The sequence below is a fragment of the Esox lucius genome, chromosome 24, assembly GCF_011004845.1.
Source record: "Esox lucius isolate fEsoLuc1 chromosome 24, fEsoLuc1.pri, whole genome shotgun sequence".
Classification (NCBI taxonomy): Eukaryota; Metazoa; Chordata; class Actinopteri; order Esociformes; family Esocidae; genus Esox; species Esox lucius.
The window spans coordinates 13,227,419-13,244,458 of record NC_047592.1 but is presented as its reverse complement, the minus strand read 5'-3'; the positions used below and the strand labels follow the sequence as shown (position 1 = coordinate 13,244,458).

At 42.0% G+C, this 17,040-nt stretch overlaps 3 protein-coding genes across 3 annotated transcripts; 2 read left to right on the top strand and 1 right to left on the bottom strand.

The window, feature by feature from the left end:
* The first annotated feature begins 493 nt into the window (after nucleotides 1-493).
* On the top strand, nucleotides 494-1,895 carry si:ch73-335l21.4 (RING finger protein 227). Its single transcript, XM_010887817.4, has 2 exons — nucleotides 494-1,128; nucleotides 1,305-1,895. The coding sequence occupies exons 1-2, from the start codon at nucleotides 693-695 to the stop codon at nucleotides 1,361-1,363; spliced, it is 495 nt and encodes a 164-aa protein (XP_010886119.1). The 5' UTR covers nucleotides 494-692; the 3' UTR covers nucleotides 1,364-1,895.
* A 574-nt stretch (nucleotides 1,896-2,469) lies between these two features.
* On the top strand, nucleotides 2,470-8,284 carry LOC114830232. Its single transcript, XM_029117311.2, has 3 exons — nucleotides 2,470-2,652; nucleotides 2,876-2,937; nucleotides 4,786-8,284. Exons 1-3 carry the CDS (start codon nucleotides 2,621-2,623, stop codon nucleotides 8,181-8,183), a joined length of 3,492 nt encoding a protein of 1,163 aa, XP_028973144.2. The 5' UTR covers nucleotides 2,470-2,620; the 3' UTR covers nucleotides 8,184-8,284.
* A 3,107-nt stretch (nucleotides 8,285-11,391) lies between these two features.
* Nucleotides 11,392-12,344, bottom strand: LOC114830374. The gene is made up of 3 exons (XM_029117956.2): nucleotides 12,137-12,344; nucleotides 11,738-12,020; nucleotides 11,392-11,592 (listed from the first exon to the last, which is right to left on the bottom strand). Exons 1-3 carry the CDS (start codon nucleotides 12,313-12,315, stop codon nucleotides 11,392-11,394), a joined length of 663 nt encoding a protein of 220 aa, XP_028973789.2. The 5' UTR covers nucleotides 12,316-12,344.
* Nucleotides 12,345-17,040: the final 4,696 nt, after the last annotated feature.

The following is a 17,040-nucleotide window of genomic DNA, read 5'->3' as shown; positions in this document are numbered from 1 at the left end:
ACAAGTTATGTGGGCGGGTTAAGTTCGTAGACTGAAAATTAATTCTCAGGACTTTATTTGTAAATAAAGACGTAGTTTGAAACAACCTTTTCACCAGACGTACACATTTGGGCGTTGGCTAGGTGTCTGGGAAAATGTGATAGTTGTCAAGAAGTCGAGGGGAATTTTACTTAAGGGATGAATAGTTGACTTGATAGTTGTCAAGTCGAGGGGAATTTTACTTAAGGGATGAATTATTGTCAAGACGTCGAGGGGAATTTTACTAAAGGGATGAAAAAAGGGAGAAATCCCATGAAGGCAGTTGCCAAAACACAGACATAAAAGTAGGGATGGCAGGAATTAAGGCACTCCGATGACAGTCACACACGAGTTAACATAACACATTATGTTATGGCTTTGAATGTGGTGAAAAAAAACACATTGCGGTGATCAAAACCATTGACTACTTTGAGCCACTATAGGTTACCGCCTTCTTCCATAAAAGGTAAACGACAAATAGGTGATCTCCTGTTAAGTGTGACAGTCTTTGACGATGACATCACTTGTTTGAAATATTAGTCATCATTTGTTTCTACTATTTTGGGAAAGATGTCAAGCGAGTCTAACCCTCCCACTGGTTTCCTCTGATAATATAACAGCCGAAAAACAGCAGCCCATTCATTGGTAGTTCGATCACCGAAAGGAACAGCAACATGAGTTTCGAAATTGAATGTGGAATTTGTTACCGAAGCTACAACACTGGTCGCCGGTGTCCTCGTGAGCTACAGTGTAAACACAGCTTTTGTGAGCGCTGTCTAATTACTCTTTCCAGACCCTCAGAAGTCGAATCTGCGAAGGAATACTCGCGCCAGGACAAGACAATTGTTTGCCCACTTTGCCGATACCCGACCTCAGTCTCGGGTAAATTGAGGACAGCGCTTCGGGTAGACGAAAGTGTTTTAGAACAGTTGGTGGTTTCTGGTGAGGAAAGAATGACAGACGACGATGATGAGTACGAAGAGGAGACTTCTCATGAGACTTCAACCGAGGAAAGAGACTCATCTTCAGGTTCCAGGAGTGGAAGGTTCCGCAGATCGCTTAGGCGCGTCTGGGGCAAATTGACAGGGAATCGTCCCCAAAGGAGAGCTGGTAAGTTGCACTATTCTATAACATTACTGTAGTCACAGCAAACACTCGTATCCAGGTCGTTTCTATTCTTTGTTTGTTACGATTTTTTTTAAATAATTGCCAGCTCCCTCACGACCACTGAACAACAGGTAAAATTGTTAGGCTACTGTTTCTCAGTTGTTCCTTTGTTCCCACAGGTTGTTTGACGGATGAGGAAGTGCGTGATCTGGCCATGATGTCATGCTACATAATTTAAGGTGCGCTCCTCTGGCCATGCGGACGGATCTTACAATCCATGGACAGGTGTCCATGGACAAATGAGCTAACCACATCAAACATTCCAGCAGTCTGTTACAGCAAGTCCTCTGAGCTGGGGAAGGTGACCAGTAAGCGCATCGGTTTGATCAGAGAGGATATGTTCCCCTTCATGAGCCGAGATTCATGAACTGAAGTAAAAGACTGGCAGGTCCAGACTGAAGTTGGGGCGAACAGAAATATGGATTCCATATAAATACCAAATGTTTGAATTTATTTTAAACACAGTTATAATTTGATGGTGACCAAACATAAATATATGGACTATTGTTGAAAAATGTTTAGGAATAAAATAACGAATAAAGCTTTTCCTTTAGCCTTACATTTCCAAAGGACTGTTTAATATTCTTGGTGCTTCGTTTAAGAGAACAAACGTATTTTAATGTTATTCAGTGTATTTATTTAATTAACTTTAATTGTGGGATATTTTGCACTTATGTATTTTTGTTGTAATAAAATCACAGTTACGAATAGAATTGTCTTGGTCATATATTTCCATCCATAGCTGAATTGGTAGGAACAGATTTACTTTTTAACTTAATTAGTTAATTCTTTTGGTTAACAAATTATGACAGTGCTCATTTGCTTGCAATTACATTTAACCATATCATATATATATACAAAGCTCTGAGGAAAAATGAAGAGACCACTGCACCTTTTTCTTTCCTTTCCAAAAAAGTTGAAAACAAAAGTTTGTGAGGGAATAGAAGCGTTCAATTTGCAGTGGTCTCTTAATTTGAACCCTTCTGTTCCTCACACAAAACCTTCCTTTTCGACATTTTTGGAAAGGAAAGAAAAAGGTGCAGCAGTCTCTTCATTTTTTCCGGTGCTGTATCTATATAAAGAGAGATTTTGCATGAGAGAGAGAGATAGCAAGAGAGGGATGGTGCTAACATGTTAAAACAATATTTAATTTCCTATTCTAAACATGTACACAATTGTTGGCGAGTGTATAGGTTTAATAAGATTTACTCTTCTGAACATTATATAATGTTCACTCTTCTGAACAGGGCCCAATTTGAGATAGCAACAGGTGCATCTAATTTGTTGATGAAAGGGCACTGGCACTACTACCTGTACCATGCATTCAGGAAATGTTTGCTTACAGCTTGGTTTTTCTTAGCCAGTTGACAATCGACTGTAATCTGATAGTGCTGTATGTCAGTCTTTTGATTAGTTAGTTGGTGGATGGTCAGCAATGATGACAAGTCAACTAAGTCTTCATTCTATGTAAGTATTTCTTGATCAAGAATCCTCAGCATTCTTTACCCAGCACTGTGGACTGTGATAACATTGAGAAATCTTTAAGCAATATATCTAATTAATGTTATTACTGTTACCTAATTTTCATAATAAAAGTTATGGTTGTCATTAAAAGGAATATACAAATGTTATAGTAACACTTTGCCCATAAGTTGGGCCCCTTATATAATCACCCTGTCTTGTCCTGCAGATTTCTGCTTGTATGTTTGGTGCTATCTGCTGTAGATGAGAGTTGTTCATATCCATCTAGTGGTAAGAGGAAAAAACACTCATGCTTATCTATTGCACAAAAATAAACTCTGTGTTGTTTCTATCATATTAGCCCATTAATGTAATTCGAGAAGTTCTGTGAGCCTTACTCCTTTAATGTTCAAGGGCTGTGTTTCATTCAGAGGAAGACTGGCTCAGGTATGGCAATCAGCCAAAGACTTAATCTAAAAATCAACTGATTCTAAAAAACATTGAAAACATATCACATTGAAAAAAATGCCAACTATACATTCACAGTGTGTCACTGTTTCAACACATTTATGGCAATTTAAAACCAGTTGCTTTCTGTCTTCATACACAAGTACTGTAACATCACTCTTGTGTGGGAACTCTAACCCTGTAAAGGTTTGTAGAAATTGTACATTTTGAATTCTTAAAAAAACTACAACCTAGATGAAGAAAATCAGTCCTACTTTCACTGCTCTCTCTAGCTAAATAAAACAAATATGCCCCATAACAAAATTGTGATGAGATCTGTCTAGATTATTAAAGTGGACTTCCAAAGTGTTCCATACCCTACTACAAGCAGTTTTTTTTTTTATTTATTATTGTGGACAGAGTAATGACACCTTGACACCTTGTGCCATAAGCAGTGGTTCAACCTAGAATCAAAGAGGAATGTCCTCTTTAATAACTCTGAATACATTACAGTTGGACTAATGTTAATCTATATCCACTGTATTGTTATCAATACAATGTATCCTTCCATGATTTATGGCTCAGAGTTCATGAAATGACTCATGCTTGACAACAAGCTGTTTGCCTTAGCTTAAGACTGTTTGAAAACATCAACATACCAAATTAACTTCCATAGCTACCTTATCTGACTGTCAGTGACACATGACTATGACATGTATTATGTAAGGGCAAAAGGACTTCAAGGAGAACTGCAGTCATGTTTTTATATGGCCTGATATATTTATCTATTTTTGGTAATGGAAATTGTCCTATTTGCTGACTCATCCCGTACCATTGATTGAATGGCTTATGAAAATGTCTACAAAAACATCTTAAACCAGTCCGTATCTACCTCAGAACCTCATTCTAGTTAATTTCAGAATGTTCCACAACTGTGCCTCAAAACCATGTTTAAGTGGTGCTATTTACAAAACATAAGCAAATATGTATTTATGGGTGTTGTAAATAACTTTATTATTAATAATTAAATATTAACTTTTTTTTATGACACCTTATCCAAAATGAGACTCCTATGACATTTAGTTGCTTGGGGTGTTTTTTGTTACCTCCATAAAACATTGTCACAATGTAGTAAAAAGGTAAGGAATATGAGATCCAGTTTTCCCTAACAAAACTAAATATTTAAATATGAGATTAACCACATCAACTACAAGTTGAGAAAAAAAGACGGCATTTAGGAAATACTGGTAAATGTCCCTATTATTGTGAGGACAAATGTTACATAATGAAAAATCAATGTAAGTACAAGATGCACAAGAAAAACACTTGCCACAGAATCAGATGCACTGCTGAATTCAACATGAACTATCACAGTGTTGTATAAATTAATTGGCTGATGTTTTAGTATTTAGACAAATACAGCTCTGGAAATGTTTTTGACAGCTGCGCATATTTCTTTCCTTTCCAAAAAAGTCAGAAAGGAAGGTTTTGAGTGAGGAACAGAAGCGTTCAATTTGCAGTAGTCTCTTAATTTTAACCCTTCTGTTCCTCACTCAAAACCTTCCTTTCTGACTGTTTTGGAAAAGAAAGGAAAAAGGTGCAGTGGTCTCTTAATTTTTTCCGGAGCTGTATAATTAAATACATTCAATTATTCCACCATTCTGATCCAGACTCCTATTCATTTCCCTGTAGCCAGAAGCAGGAAAACTGTACAGGAGGAAAGAATTTCCCTGGAAACGGAGGAGCCAAGAAATTGGAGACTTCCATTTTACCCCTTTACACCGAACCTGAGTCTTAGTCCGAGTCAATCCTTCCCCAACCATATCCAACGTGACCAGGCTCAGAGAGTCTTCACCCTGAGACGTGGAGCCAAATCAGGGACCAAGCTGACAGAAGTCCTCTTTGATGGAGAGAATCTTGAGCCTGTCAACAGTGGCCAACAGGGCATGGTACAGTCTGTGCGTGGTGACTATGTCCAAAAGGAGATCCATCACCCCCAGCGTCGGACTGTTTTTAGAGTGAGCAGCAAGAACCTTGACAAGAGTAACTCTCCAGCAATCCTCAGTGATGACTTGCCTCACAAACATTTCCCAGGAGATGTTTCCTCTAACGATGCTTTCAATAGACCCCCGTTTCACCCTAGTGCTCCCCAGAGAGAAAATGGATTGGAGACTGCAGACCCTCAGGAGTCTGACCAACTGTATATCCAAGAACCTAACTCTGTGAGAGCTGTTGTTAAACCTATTCCTGTCCCCATAACCTCTCAACCTTTCTCGGATTCTCCAATATCTTTCCGGAGGGGGACATTTTCAAGTACCTCTGAACCTATTAAGGTAGCTCGTTACCACAGCACCTACTCATTGAGTGACCTAGGTAGCCCAATTGTCCCGGGAACCTTAGGCACCTCTGGTAACTTTCAGCCTGTTAAAACCCCTGTGATCCAAGGTGGCAATGTTGTAACCAATAGTTTGCACCCCGCTGGTGAAAGACGTGGCTCTCCTGTCGCTGATCACCCCCACATCCAGATCCAATGGTCTGAAAACCCTTTGAGCAAGACGGCTATTGAAGGAGAAAAGTCAGTTAACACACTTGCTGACACCTCTCCTACCCAAAGTGAGAGAAACCCCAGCGTTGGAGAATCTGGTTTGTCCACAAATGTCAAAGGGGACTATGGCCAGACTGGTTCTATGGGTTACCCTAGGTCCTTTAAGTCTGGCAATAGACAACAAGCACCAGAGCACCAGTCAGCTGTGAGCCAGTCAGCTTCTTTGGAAGAATCTGAACTTACTCCTAGTGTCACACAACCCTTCCATCGCAGTGCTAACTTTGCCCACACTGGAGGTCTCCCTGGAAACTATTCTTCCAATAAAATAGCTGGTCCTCAGGCTAGAAGTGCTTTCAGCAGATTTCTTCCTGGTAGTAGGTTTGGCTTTTTCTGGAATGCATTAACGAAACCCATGCAAAATATGCCTCCAAAAAGAAAAACTGCTCCTTCTATCCTTGCCCCAAATCAATCAAGAACGAAGAGTAGGCCGGTCTCTTGGGGGAATAGCCTTGTGCTAAGAAACTCATCCAGCTCTCTGACCAGAGGACCCACAGGCAATTACAAACTTGGAAAATCCACAAGCATTAACACACTGTTTGGGTTCAAAGGGTTCCAGTATCAAGCTCCCAAGATATTGGCATCTATTAAAAGTGAAGAAGACCATCCTGTTCTTGTGGTCAGAGATTCCATTAACACCAATCACGCAAATAATCAATATATTGGCTGGAGAGAGAGTCTTGGTACATCTAGGGGCATAAATATGGGTTCTGTCAGTAGGTATCCACCTGTATTAAAAAAATATGGTTTTCGCCCTATTAATAAAGAAGTTCCCATTTCAGATTCCCCTGTCCCAAGCATTATTCTAACCACAGCCACATTCAGTTCAGAACCACAAAAAGTGCAATCTATGTCAGTGGAAGACAGCCTAGTCTCTAGGAATACTGAGTCTGCACATGGTGACAGTGACCACAGAAATGTGCAAGGTAGCCTTGATGTGGTAAAGTCTGACACAGACTCTGTGTATGTGAACCACAGCTCTGATTCCCCAGCTCCCAGGCAACATGTGAGCTCCACCCAAAACACAATACCTGATTCTATAACCTCAACTGCTTTCAAGCCCGAAGTGAGATTCAAAAAGTTTGAGTTTGTAATGAATAAAGAGTCCAACGGTTTCAGGAACAAACAGAACAGAAGTAGTTTAGACATTAAGAGTGCAGGGGAAACGAAACCCTCAGTCAGGCAGGTTGAACCAACCCCTCCTGAAATCCAGCCAACCTCCATTACTACAACAGCCACACAGAGCCTATATGTCCACAGTGGTGGCCCAAGTGGTGATACATCTCATAAAACTGGAGATGACAAGTCATATGATGAAAACAAGTCAACTGCACAGTACACAGAAACAGAGAAACTTTTGAGCAAACACTTTAGGTATAAATCTGGTGCCCTCTCAAAACGACCTAATGGCTATGCTGATATGGGCCTCCAAATACTCAAAAACAAAGCGGGAACAACTCCGGACAAAGATGCTGACCTCCGTGGCCCAACGGTTTCTCCCATCACAGAGGTTCTCCCTTTGTCTGGATCAAAAGGAGACCCCATAGAACATCCACCCCGAGGAGCATTCAGTTATTCTGCCAACGTCCACTTGGGACCTGCCAACGTCCACACGGGGCCTGCCAACGTCCACACGGGGCCTGCCAACGTCCACACGGGGCCTGCCAACGTCCACACGGGGCCTGCCAACGTCCACACGGGGCCTGCCAACGTCCACTCGGGACCTGCCAACGTCCACTCGGGACCTGCCAACGTCCACTCTGGGCCTGCCAACGTCCACTCTGGGCCTGCCAACGTCCACTCGGGGCCTGCCAACGTCCACTCGGGGCCTGCCAACGTCCACATGGGACCGGTGAGGGTACAAGTCCTCCCCCGTAGTCGCAACCCCACCGGCAGGGTCGTAAAGGGAAAAACATTTAAGGAAAATGTCCCTTCCTCCTCCGTTGCCCTCTCTCCCCCGAACAACGCTGCCTCCCCATCCGTCCTCAGGCTGGGTGAACACGGGCCCATGAGGTTCAAGGCTGTTCAGTTTGATGACATCCTAGGAAGTGCCTCTTTCAGTGGGGTCCGACAGAGCGGAGGCTCCAGGCCCACTGTGCAGCCGACAGCCAACACCTTTACGACCGTGTCAAGTCACGGCGGAGGTGCCCGGGACCGATGGTTGGGGTCAACACAAGGTAAAGGGGGGAAACCCAGAGATGTGCCACTCCCACCCGTCCCAAGTAACAAAGATGCTGGTCAGAGTGGGGAGGGGCATGCCAGCAACGTCCAAGAAAACGTCCGAAGTATGGAAGGGTATTTCGGTAGCATTAAAGGAGGGATGGGAAGGAAAGAAAATCCCAGTAGGTCATATGTGTCCTCTGTAGGCTCTGCTGATAATCCCTCAGGGAATCCCAGTCAATCAGAAGATTTGTCTGAAATGAACTATTTGAGGACATCTGCAGGTAATCTTTTCTTCAAGTCAATAAAGTCTGCTTTGACTGCATGAAAGATGTGACCTGACCTCCCTAGACCTACTTCTAAGTATTTATTCAGAACACGGTTGAACTTTATAAATTTGAGGATGTATAATAAAGGTTCTTACTTTCATTGTCTAGTGTCCAAAAGTTCATTTTTTCTCTTCTTTTATATTTGAAAAGCAATATACCAGCCATACATGAAGTGTCCTCATTGCAATTTGTACCAACAGCAGGCATTCCTAAAAACATCTCCAATGTTCTGGTATAGTGGGAATCTGTCAAAAGCCCCCCTCTTGCTTGGGGCACAAGCCTTTCCCACCCATACACTACACTTGCTTTCATGACGACCCTGGACTACCCATTGATGTGACTTAAGTAAAGCAGTTATTGAATGAAGTGACAAGACTTGCGAAAATTGGTAGTGGTGTTAACAACTCAGCTGTGTTCAATTTTGTTGCACGTTTTACTTCGTTTATGGGTTTTTTGTAGTGGCTTTTTGATTCTGCACATGGAGGGAGGTAGAATGTAGCTTACATTTGCATTATTTCATACAAAGAATTAAATGACAAAATTGTGACTAAAGGTTTGTTAGTTTAGTGTATCGTTGTAGTCATGTTTTTCCCACTTTCATCATGTGCGGAATCAGACAGCCATGTCCAGCTACAGTAGACCTTCTGTTCAGAGTTATAGTAGACCATAACTAAAATGGCTTAAAAGCTGCCAAAATTAATACTGCTACTCTGAGTAAATAACAAATGTACTACTTTGGTTTTAGACCTTATTATTTAGGTGTGAGACTCTCCCCACTTCTTCGGTTAACTTTTCAGCATGTACTGTATTAACAGTAGGTTTGCAACATAGTAAAAGGTAGGAAAGGTGACTCCATAGGAAGTTGTATTTATAATGCTAGTTATACATTTAGATATATCAATATGTAATGCATGTGTGATCAACTATATTCATACTTTGACTCCCTCAGTAATAACTTCTTATTCTGTGTTTATCTACTCAGATAAGCATCTATTTAATTCTCTATATTCATATGGCACAGCGAGTATCCACTACAAGCACAAACAGATACAGAATGTAGACACCATCTTAGATGTTTCTTACCCCAAATCTGCGTTATGCTTTCTGGTCTGCATCTGCAGTGTGTTTAATAGTATAGACTATTGATTTAATAGTGTACAACTTCTCACCACATGGCTGCTGATGGAGGGCAGGGAGTAGGCTGCTATTTTGGGTCACCTTAACATATCAGGGTTGCTTGGTGAAAAAGTTGTCATGGTGAGTATTAGGCAACATAATGGAAGACAACGTTTAACTTCAATCAGTAACAACTGTCAATTTTCCGTCTCTCTCGTTCAGGCAATGGATTGTCTTTCAACAGTCTGCTGACAGACGTTCCACTCAGGGCATGAGGACTGTGGTGTGTTGGCATACCGGTCCCTTGCTTACTTACTAGTTTACTTTAATGTCACGTTACCTGATCACGAAGATGTGTGGGCAATGATGGCATGATACATGGAATGGCAGCCATTTTGAGTGTAGCAGAGACAATGTAGAAGTCAAGACATCCCACTTGAAGACCCCCCCCCCCCATTATTTCTTGATTCAAGCAGGTCCAGTCTGCTTATTTCCTCCTCTACCCAGAGGTTGCCTGAAAATGAGACTCCCAACAGCTCCCATTTAACTTTCATCAAACCCACTCATTCCAGTCATAAAGGTTGCGGACCCACCTGTTAAAATAGTGGGGTTGTAAACATATTTAAAAAACCTTTTCCCATTGGGGCAAAGCAGGAACTTAATGCAGGATATGACCTCATCCGTCTGTGTTGGGATTTGTTTAATCAACTCCTATGACTTAACTTTGCATGAGTCAGCATTACATTGGAAATCATTGCATTACAACAGCAGGCATCCTTGGTGAGACGACATTAAGTTGAATGGCCCACACTGTGTGGATCAGGTTAAAATAACAAATACAACTTGAAACTTGATAGTTTGCCATAACTATTCACTTAGTCATGGTTCGAAGTTCCAAGCTGGTTCTATTCATTTTATTTCAATTACCCGCATTTCATGGACCAGATGAGGCACTGCTGATTATTACAGCTTTTTACAATCGCTATGACAGTTTTTTCAATACATTTAACACGTTTCCTAAACTCTTAACGCACCAACACACCTAAAACACACAATTGGCAAAACGGTTAATTTCATGCTCAAAATCACACATTGTAAACTAAACTCCAAAACTATTTTACAAAATACAATAATACACTAACACAATACACTATGTCTAACAAAACACTACAAACATGTTTCAAAATCAAATAATTATTCAAAACACTAACACATGTTCTCTTCCAACAGGAACATTTAGTCAATCATAACACAATGACAAAAAAAACACTATCATCAGCTGAAATTACAGAAACTGCATTATTTTATGTATCAGGTCTGCCCTTATACAATTGACAGTATATTGTATTGATCATAGATTGTGTTTTGCACTGCAGTTTATTTTGATGCCTCTACATTTTTGTTTTGTTGGGTTTAGTAAATGCATGCATTTTGTTTCTTTTGCTGCAGAAATTCAATACAAAAAATTAATGACCATCTTAGAGTAGCTTTATAGAATGTACAGTTTATGAAAAAAAAAAAAGACAGAGACAGAATTGCTGCAGTAAAGACTTTATTTGCAAAAGGACATTGCTGCAAGATATACAAACAGAAAAAGCACTGGAATAATAATAACAAAAACAAAGTAATCTTCTAATCTGCCCGGTCTTCTGCATTTGGCCACATGTTCTCATCCACATCACACCTGATATTTTCATTGGCAAGGCATCGTGGGAAGAATCGTTTGGCATGCCTTATCCACCCCTGGCAGTGTTCCGCTGTGATGTCTTGGCATGCAGCATCCATTGCATCCAGGAGGGACATTTGGTCATGTGGACGATGGTCAAAAACTTTCCATCTCCAGGCTAAGAAAAACTCCTCAATGGGGTTGAGGAAAGGGGAGTAAGGGCCAAGTAAATGGGACATCATCCTTGGATGGGCGTCAAACCAGGCTGTGACTGCCCGGGAATGGTGGAATGCCACATTATCCCATATGATCACATATATTGGCAAGTGGTCTCCCACCTGTCCCCTTTCTACCTCTGGCACCAGTCTTTCGTGCAGGTCTTCTAAAAACAGGAGAAGGCAGACTGTGTTGTAGGGGCCAATCTCTCATTTATGCAGGAGTGCACCGTTGTTGGAGATTGCGCCGCACATGGTAATGTTGGCTCCTCTCTGGCCCGGCACGGTAACTGTGGCCCTTTTGCCAATTATGTTTCTCCCACGGCGACGCCTTTTTGCCAAGTTGAAGCCAGCCTCGTCAACATAGATAATTTCATGTGGGACTTGATTGGCCTCCAACTCCATGACTCTCTGAAAGTAATTAGACACAGTGTATGTAAATGCTGTGCTGTACTGTATATCTACTGTATGTCCTAATGTACTCCAGGTTTATAGAGTAGTTTACTGCAAAACACACTGTGTATAGTACAGTAATGACTGTATTGCATAACCTTACCTGGACGTATTGGTGACAGAGTTCTTTGATGCGCTCACTGTTCCTTTCAAAAGGAACTTTGTATAGTTGTTTCATTCGGACTCTGTGTTTAGCTAGAGTCCGAGAAATGGATGTTATGCTGATTGCTGCAATGTTCCCAAAGACAAGGTTGTCCTCTACAACTCTGGACTGAATGTCCTTCAGTTTTATTTCATTGTCAGCAATCACCATGTTGACAATAGCACGTTCCTGTTCTTCATTCAGGAGCTTTCCTCTGCCCCCTGAGGGAGGTAGACGTTGAATCCTTAGAGGGACAAAATACAGTTACATTTTAGAGACCGGAGGCATACAGTCACTCTAATACTGTAAATGGTAAAATTACTGTATTTACACTTTGCTTTAGGAAAAGCAATATCCTACCTGTTGGTTTCTCTGAAAATACGGACAATGGATGCCACTGTGTCCCGGCTGAGATTTGGCTGTACTCGTTCACCAGCCTCTCTGTATGATAGCCCGTGGTTTATGACATGGTCAATGATAGTAGCTCTTATTTGATCAGTTACCCTAGCTCTGGTCCTTCTTTGAGCGCCACCACGCATTCTAACTCCTCTCCCTCTACCTTGCCCCACTCCTCTCCCCTGTCCTTGCCCCACTCCTCTCCCCTGTCCTTGCCCCACTCCACTCCCTTGTCATTGTCCCACTCCTCTCCCTTGTCCTTGTCCTTGTCCCACTCCTCTCCCTTGTCCGGGTACTCGTCTTCCTCTCCCTCGTGCAGGCATTTTTTTCTTTCTTTCTTTCTTTCTTTGTGTTGCTCCATATTGTTCCTTTTCCACACAATATCAGCCCAAAGAGTACTCTTTTAGAATATATGATCATGCGATTGAAAGAACCTCAACACCTGAGTGTGCTTCCTAGATGGGAATCAGCTGTGATTTATATATTTGCATAACTTCAATAAGCTGTTTCTCATTAGCAATGGAATAAGATACAGGGAATATATTTGTGTTTCAATTCACAATATAAACAGCTGTTTACCTTGACTTTAGCCTGTAAGGTTAGGTTTAGAACATGGTGTTATCTGTTCTGACATACAGTGTGAAAGCATTTGTAGATTTGACTGTAAAATTACATTGTTTTGGTCTTGGTTGAGCTTGTGTGTAAAAGAAGTTCAAGCATTTTAAATTTGTGTTAACTGTATGCATTTTGTGTCAAAGCAACAAGAAATGTGTTAATTGTATAGCCTACAAAGATGGATGTTGTGCTAGCCGTGTTAAGAGTTTAGGAAACTTGTTAAATGTATTGAAAAAACTGTCATGGCGATTGTAAAAAACTGTAAGACACAGTTGAGATATTGTTATTGAATGAGAAAAGAGAGGTGTATAGGACAACATTGTGGACGGACATGCGTTTTTCCAAATGCATAATTGGCCCACTAGGTGGCATGCAACACCCATTAAACTCTACAGAGGTGTTTTTCCCCAGTCACAATTCCCTTTGGTATTTCTTCTAGTGGAAGAAGTGTCATATTATGTTGCTTACTGGACAAATTAGGAAAAGAAAATCCAACTAAAAAATAAAACAAATTGCATTTCCTGGGTAGCAGGCATTTCTAGTATAGGCCTAGGCTATTTTTAAGTGGGTGTTTTCGACAGTGTAAATGGAAAAACAGAGGAACATTTGACGAGAACAGATACGCTGTTGCTTTCCTCCGTCCACCAGTGATTTACGGTTGCATGTGTCCATGCTAGGCTCAAATCACACCACTAACAGTCTTATTCCCGGGGGATGACCCTTCACCTTTTCCCAGGATGGGAGCCTCACTGAAATATCCACCTCTTCTCTTGTCCTCAACTGCCGTTCAGCATCCAGCGTGCGGTGGGGGTTGGGGCCAAGGCGAGGGGGAAGCCTGAAGGATCTGTCAATCAAATGTAAATACATTGTACATTGGATTAACACAACTCCCTTGCAGCCCCCCCCCCCCCCGGCCCCCATATTTAGTACAAGAGGAACAATCCATTTTCCCATACGAGTTGAAACCCGTCAAATCCATGTTGTGCGAGTGGATGTTTTTTTGGTGGTATCCCAGGACCTATGCCTGCCTGATTTAGAATGATTAAAAGTGAAGTTGTTAGACGCCATTAGCTTTATTCGACGCTCTCTCTTTCTGTCCCTATTTGTGTCAGAGTTTCTGACTTGGCTGCAAAAACAGGGGTGAGAACGTCCCCAAACTGTGGTCAAATCCCAAAAAGTTGATTAATGTGCATAATTGTCCTGTCACCATTTTTAACAAGGTAATTTTTGGGTTTCACACGAAAGCTACAATTAGGTTTAGGGTGGGTACGTGTGTAGGTGTCCCTGTGTCTCTTTCTCACATACCTCGGGAATGTGTGCCTTGTGTTGTTGCGTGTGTATTGTGTATCTCTGCGTGTGACGTGTTCTCTGTAAAACGGAGCCCCTTAGCCCCCCCCCTCTGTCCCACCGTGAGGGGAATTCTGTACCATGTCTGCGGTTTTCAGGGAGCTTTGAAAGAAAATAAAGCATAGAGGCCTCACAGTCATCTCCCCTCACACCCTCCTCCCTGTCTCTCCTCCCCCTTTCCCTCCCCCACCCATGCTCCATGTGGCAGTTTTATGTTTTCTCACTCAATTCGCTCGCTCCCCTGAAACATAAACTATAAAGAAACCCGGGCTAACAGCATACAGAGCAGTACATAAACTGGACATCAAACGTTACGTCCACATTTCCCCTTGAAGCACAATTGGGGGGGGGGGGGGGGGGGGGGGGGGGATAAAGAGAGAGGCTTTTTGTTTGGCTAAGTACACTATTTGAGAGAGTGGGAGGGCCAGGGCGAGGAAAGGGGTTGAAAATATATTAGAAATGGTCGAGTCTGCTGTGGTATTTGCAGATCAAGTTACTTCAGATGCCAGAAGAGTTGGTTTCGCTGAGTTTGACTGTTTCCACACTACTGTGTTGTTGTAGTCATTGTGCTGACTGATCTGCAACGAAAACGTTACCTCAAAACCTTACCCAGTAAATGCAGCTACCACGCAAATAAACACAATACACATTGCCATGGATTCAAATAGGTAGCTGTCTGAATGCACCACCCGAGGGACGCCGCTTGCCCCCTGGGACGCGTACCCCACAAGGAGCTGCGGGAAAGCCGCGAAGATCCCTGTGGACCTCTGAGCCAGGGGCAGTTCCGGCTGCTACCAACTAACAGAGACGGGACGGTAGAATCATAACCAGGACAGAAAGATTGAAATAAATCCTTCCACCCTCAGGCAAACGGGCAACCCTAAACTGTGTAACTGCCAGTTGGCCGCACACTCTGATAGCTGACTTCGGCACACTCATGCTCTTAGACACGCTTTCACAAGCCACCACATTTAAGAGCACAATCAATCATACACTCACCGTGGACACACACTGTCTTTCACACACCCACACTCAACATACAGACACGCATTAACACGCGTCCTACCCCCACACGGATATCCATATCCAGTCCATGTCGCAGTCCCACACATTTCTGATTGTACTAGTAATTTATACTTTCGCATACTCTCTAGTTCTATGCGAGTTATTTTACAGAGGACCATGCACACCCACGACATCTGACATGGACAGGTTATGCAGGCAATAAAAACATGAAACTCTGTAGTATTTTAAGTATCAAATGTATTATGAATCTAGAGTTTAGATCTTCATTGATACATCTCCTTAATGCAAACGCGCAAGACCAAAATCTCATGCACGATAATAAGGTAGCTTTAGATTTGTGGATTGAAAGGAATGTATGCCGACATGCTTTTTGATTAATGTGGACCAGGTCAAAAGGAAAACGGAATGTGGGTCATATGAGGATACGAAGTCCAACCCCTATGTATTTCTGTGCATATGGTTCTGGAACTCTGGCTATTTCCTTGTCAAACACACAACGAGTTTCCTGGCTGTGCCAGAGAGGAAGTTATAAAGCAGGAAGACTTCCTGTGTTATTGCCAATTCACCAATGGATGTGAGCAATGAGCTCCGCTATGCTACTTACATAATGCAGGTTTGGAGCCTAGTTGGTGATGAATGACAGATGGGAATCGGGTCATTCATAAATGTACACTTCTTTTAATAACCCCATCCACCGAACAAGTACAAAAGCTATTTAAAAACAGGAGTTCCAAATCTTTTTCCACTGGAGCGTTTTTTAAAATGTTGTTAGTAATAGTGGAATGAGAGTGCTTTAGTCACCAGAAATGACTTTGGGTTGATGCAAAAAAAAAATAATGCATCCTAAAATGCTGAATTTCTAATAATCAAATCAAAAAGGCAACACTCTCATCTACTGATGTCACTAAGACATCATCTCCCCTTATAGCGCACCTCTTATAAACGAGTGTGCTATAAGGGGAGAGTTGTTTTGAATGCATACTGTTGCTGTAACTAACTTCCACAAGGTGGGGGGGGCTAATTAGGGATATCGCCTTGAAGTTTTCATTGTGAGACTTTTGTAATAACGGTGTTACATTAATAAGATTAAAATTATATACGCAATTACTCATGACACTCCCTTTGAAGGTCCTCAAATCATGTAGCTCATGGCTCCCTAGTTTGGGAATCCCTGTAATCTAAAACATAGTATTTTCATAAAGCCTAAAGGATAAGAAGCACTCCAAAAAATAACAGGAACCTAGGAAAGAACAAAGAGAGGAACTAGGCTCCAAGGTCATCATCTGGATTTGCCGGTGGAAAAGTCATCTGGATAGGCCGACAAGTCTTGATCTTTGACTCTCCTGGACACACAAACAAGTTGCTGTGTTGAAACAAGGCCAGTCGCAAAATGGACATAATGAAATGAAATGTTAATGGATGCCAGGTCCAGTCCTAACCAGGGTGGTTATAACGGGTGTAACAGTTTAACACATTGGTTGGCTTTTCCCAGCAGAGCAATCGCAGTTTACTATGGACTCTGCCCAATACCACAGAATCTCTGTTTGTCTCTACAGCCTACTGGTTGACATAGTAAACAGACACACCTGCTGTTTGGGTTAAAGGTGTGTAACCTGCCCTACAATGTCTAGACTGTACTTGTGTGTGTGTGTGTGTGTGTGTGTCTTGACACTGGTGGCATAGACCTAGTTTGGAAAAAGATGTGGCTGTACAGAAGTTCCCCCCCAGGTTAGTTTTATCTGAGCTAGAATCGGATTCCGGTCTACCGGGTCCTGTTTGATTGTCATCAGGTTTGGGATAGGTGTTACTAGCTGTGGACCCAAACACAGCTATCCCCAAGCCTATAGAGATGATTGATTTTATGCAAATAAGTTACATTT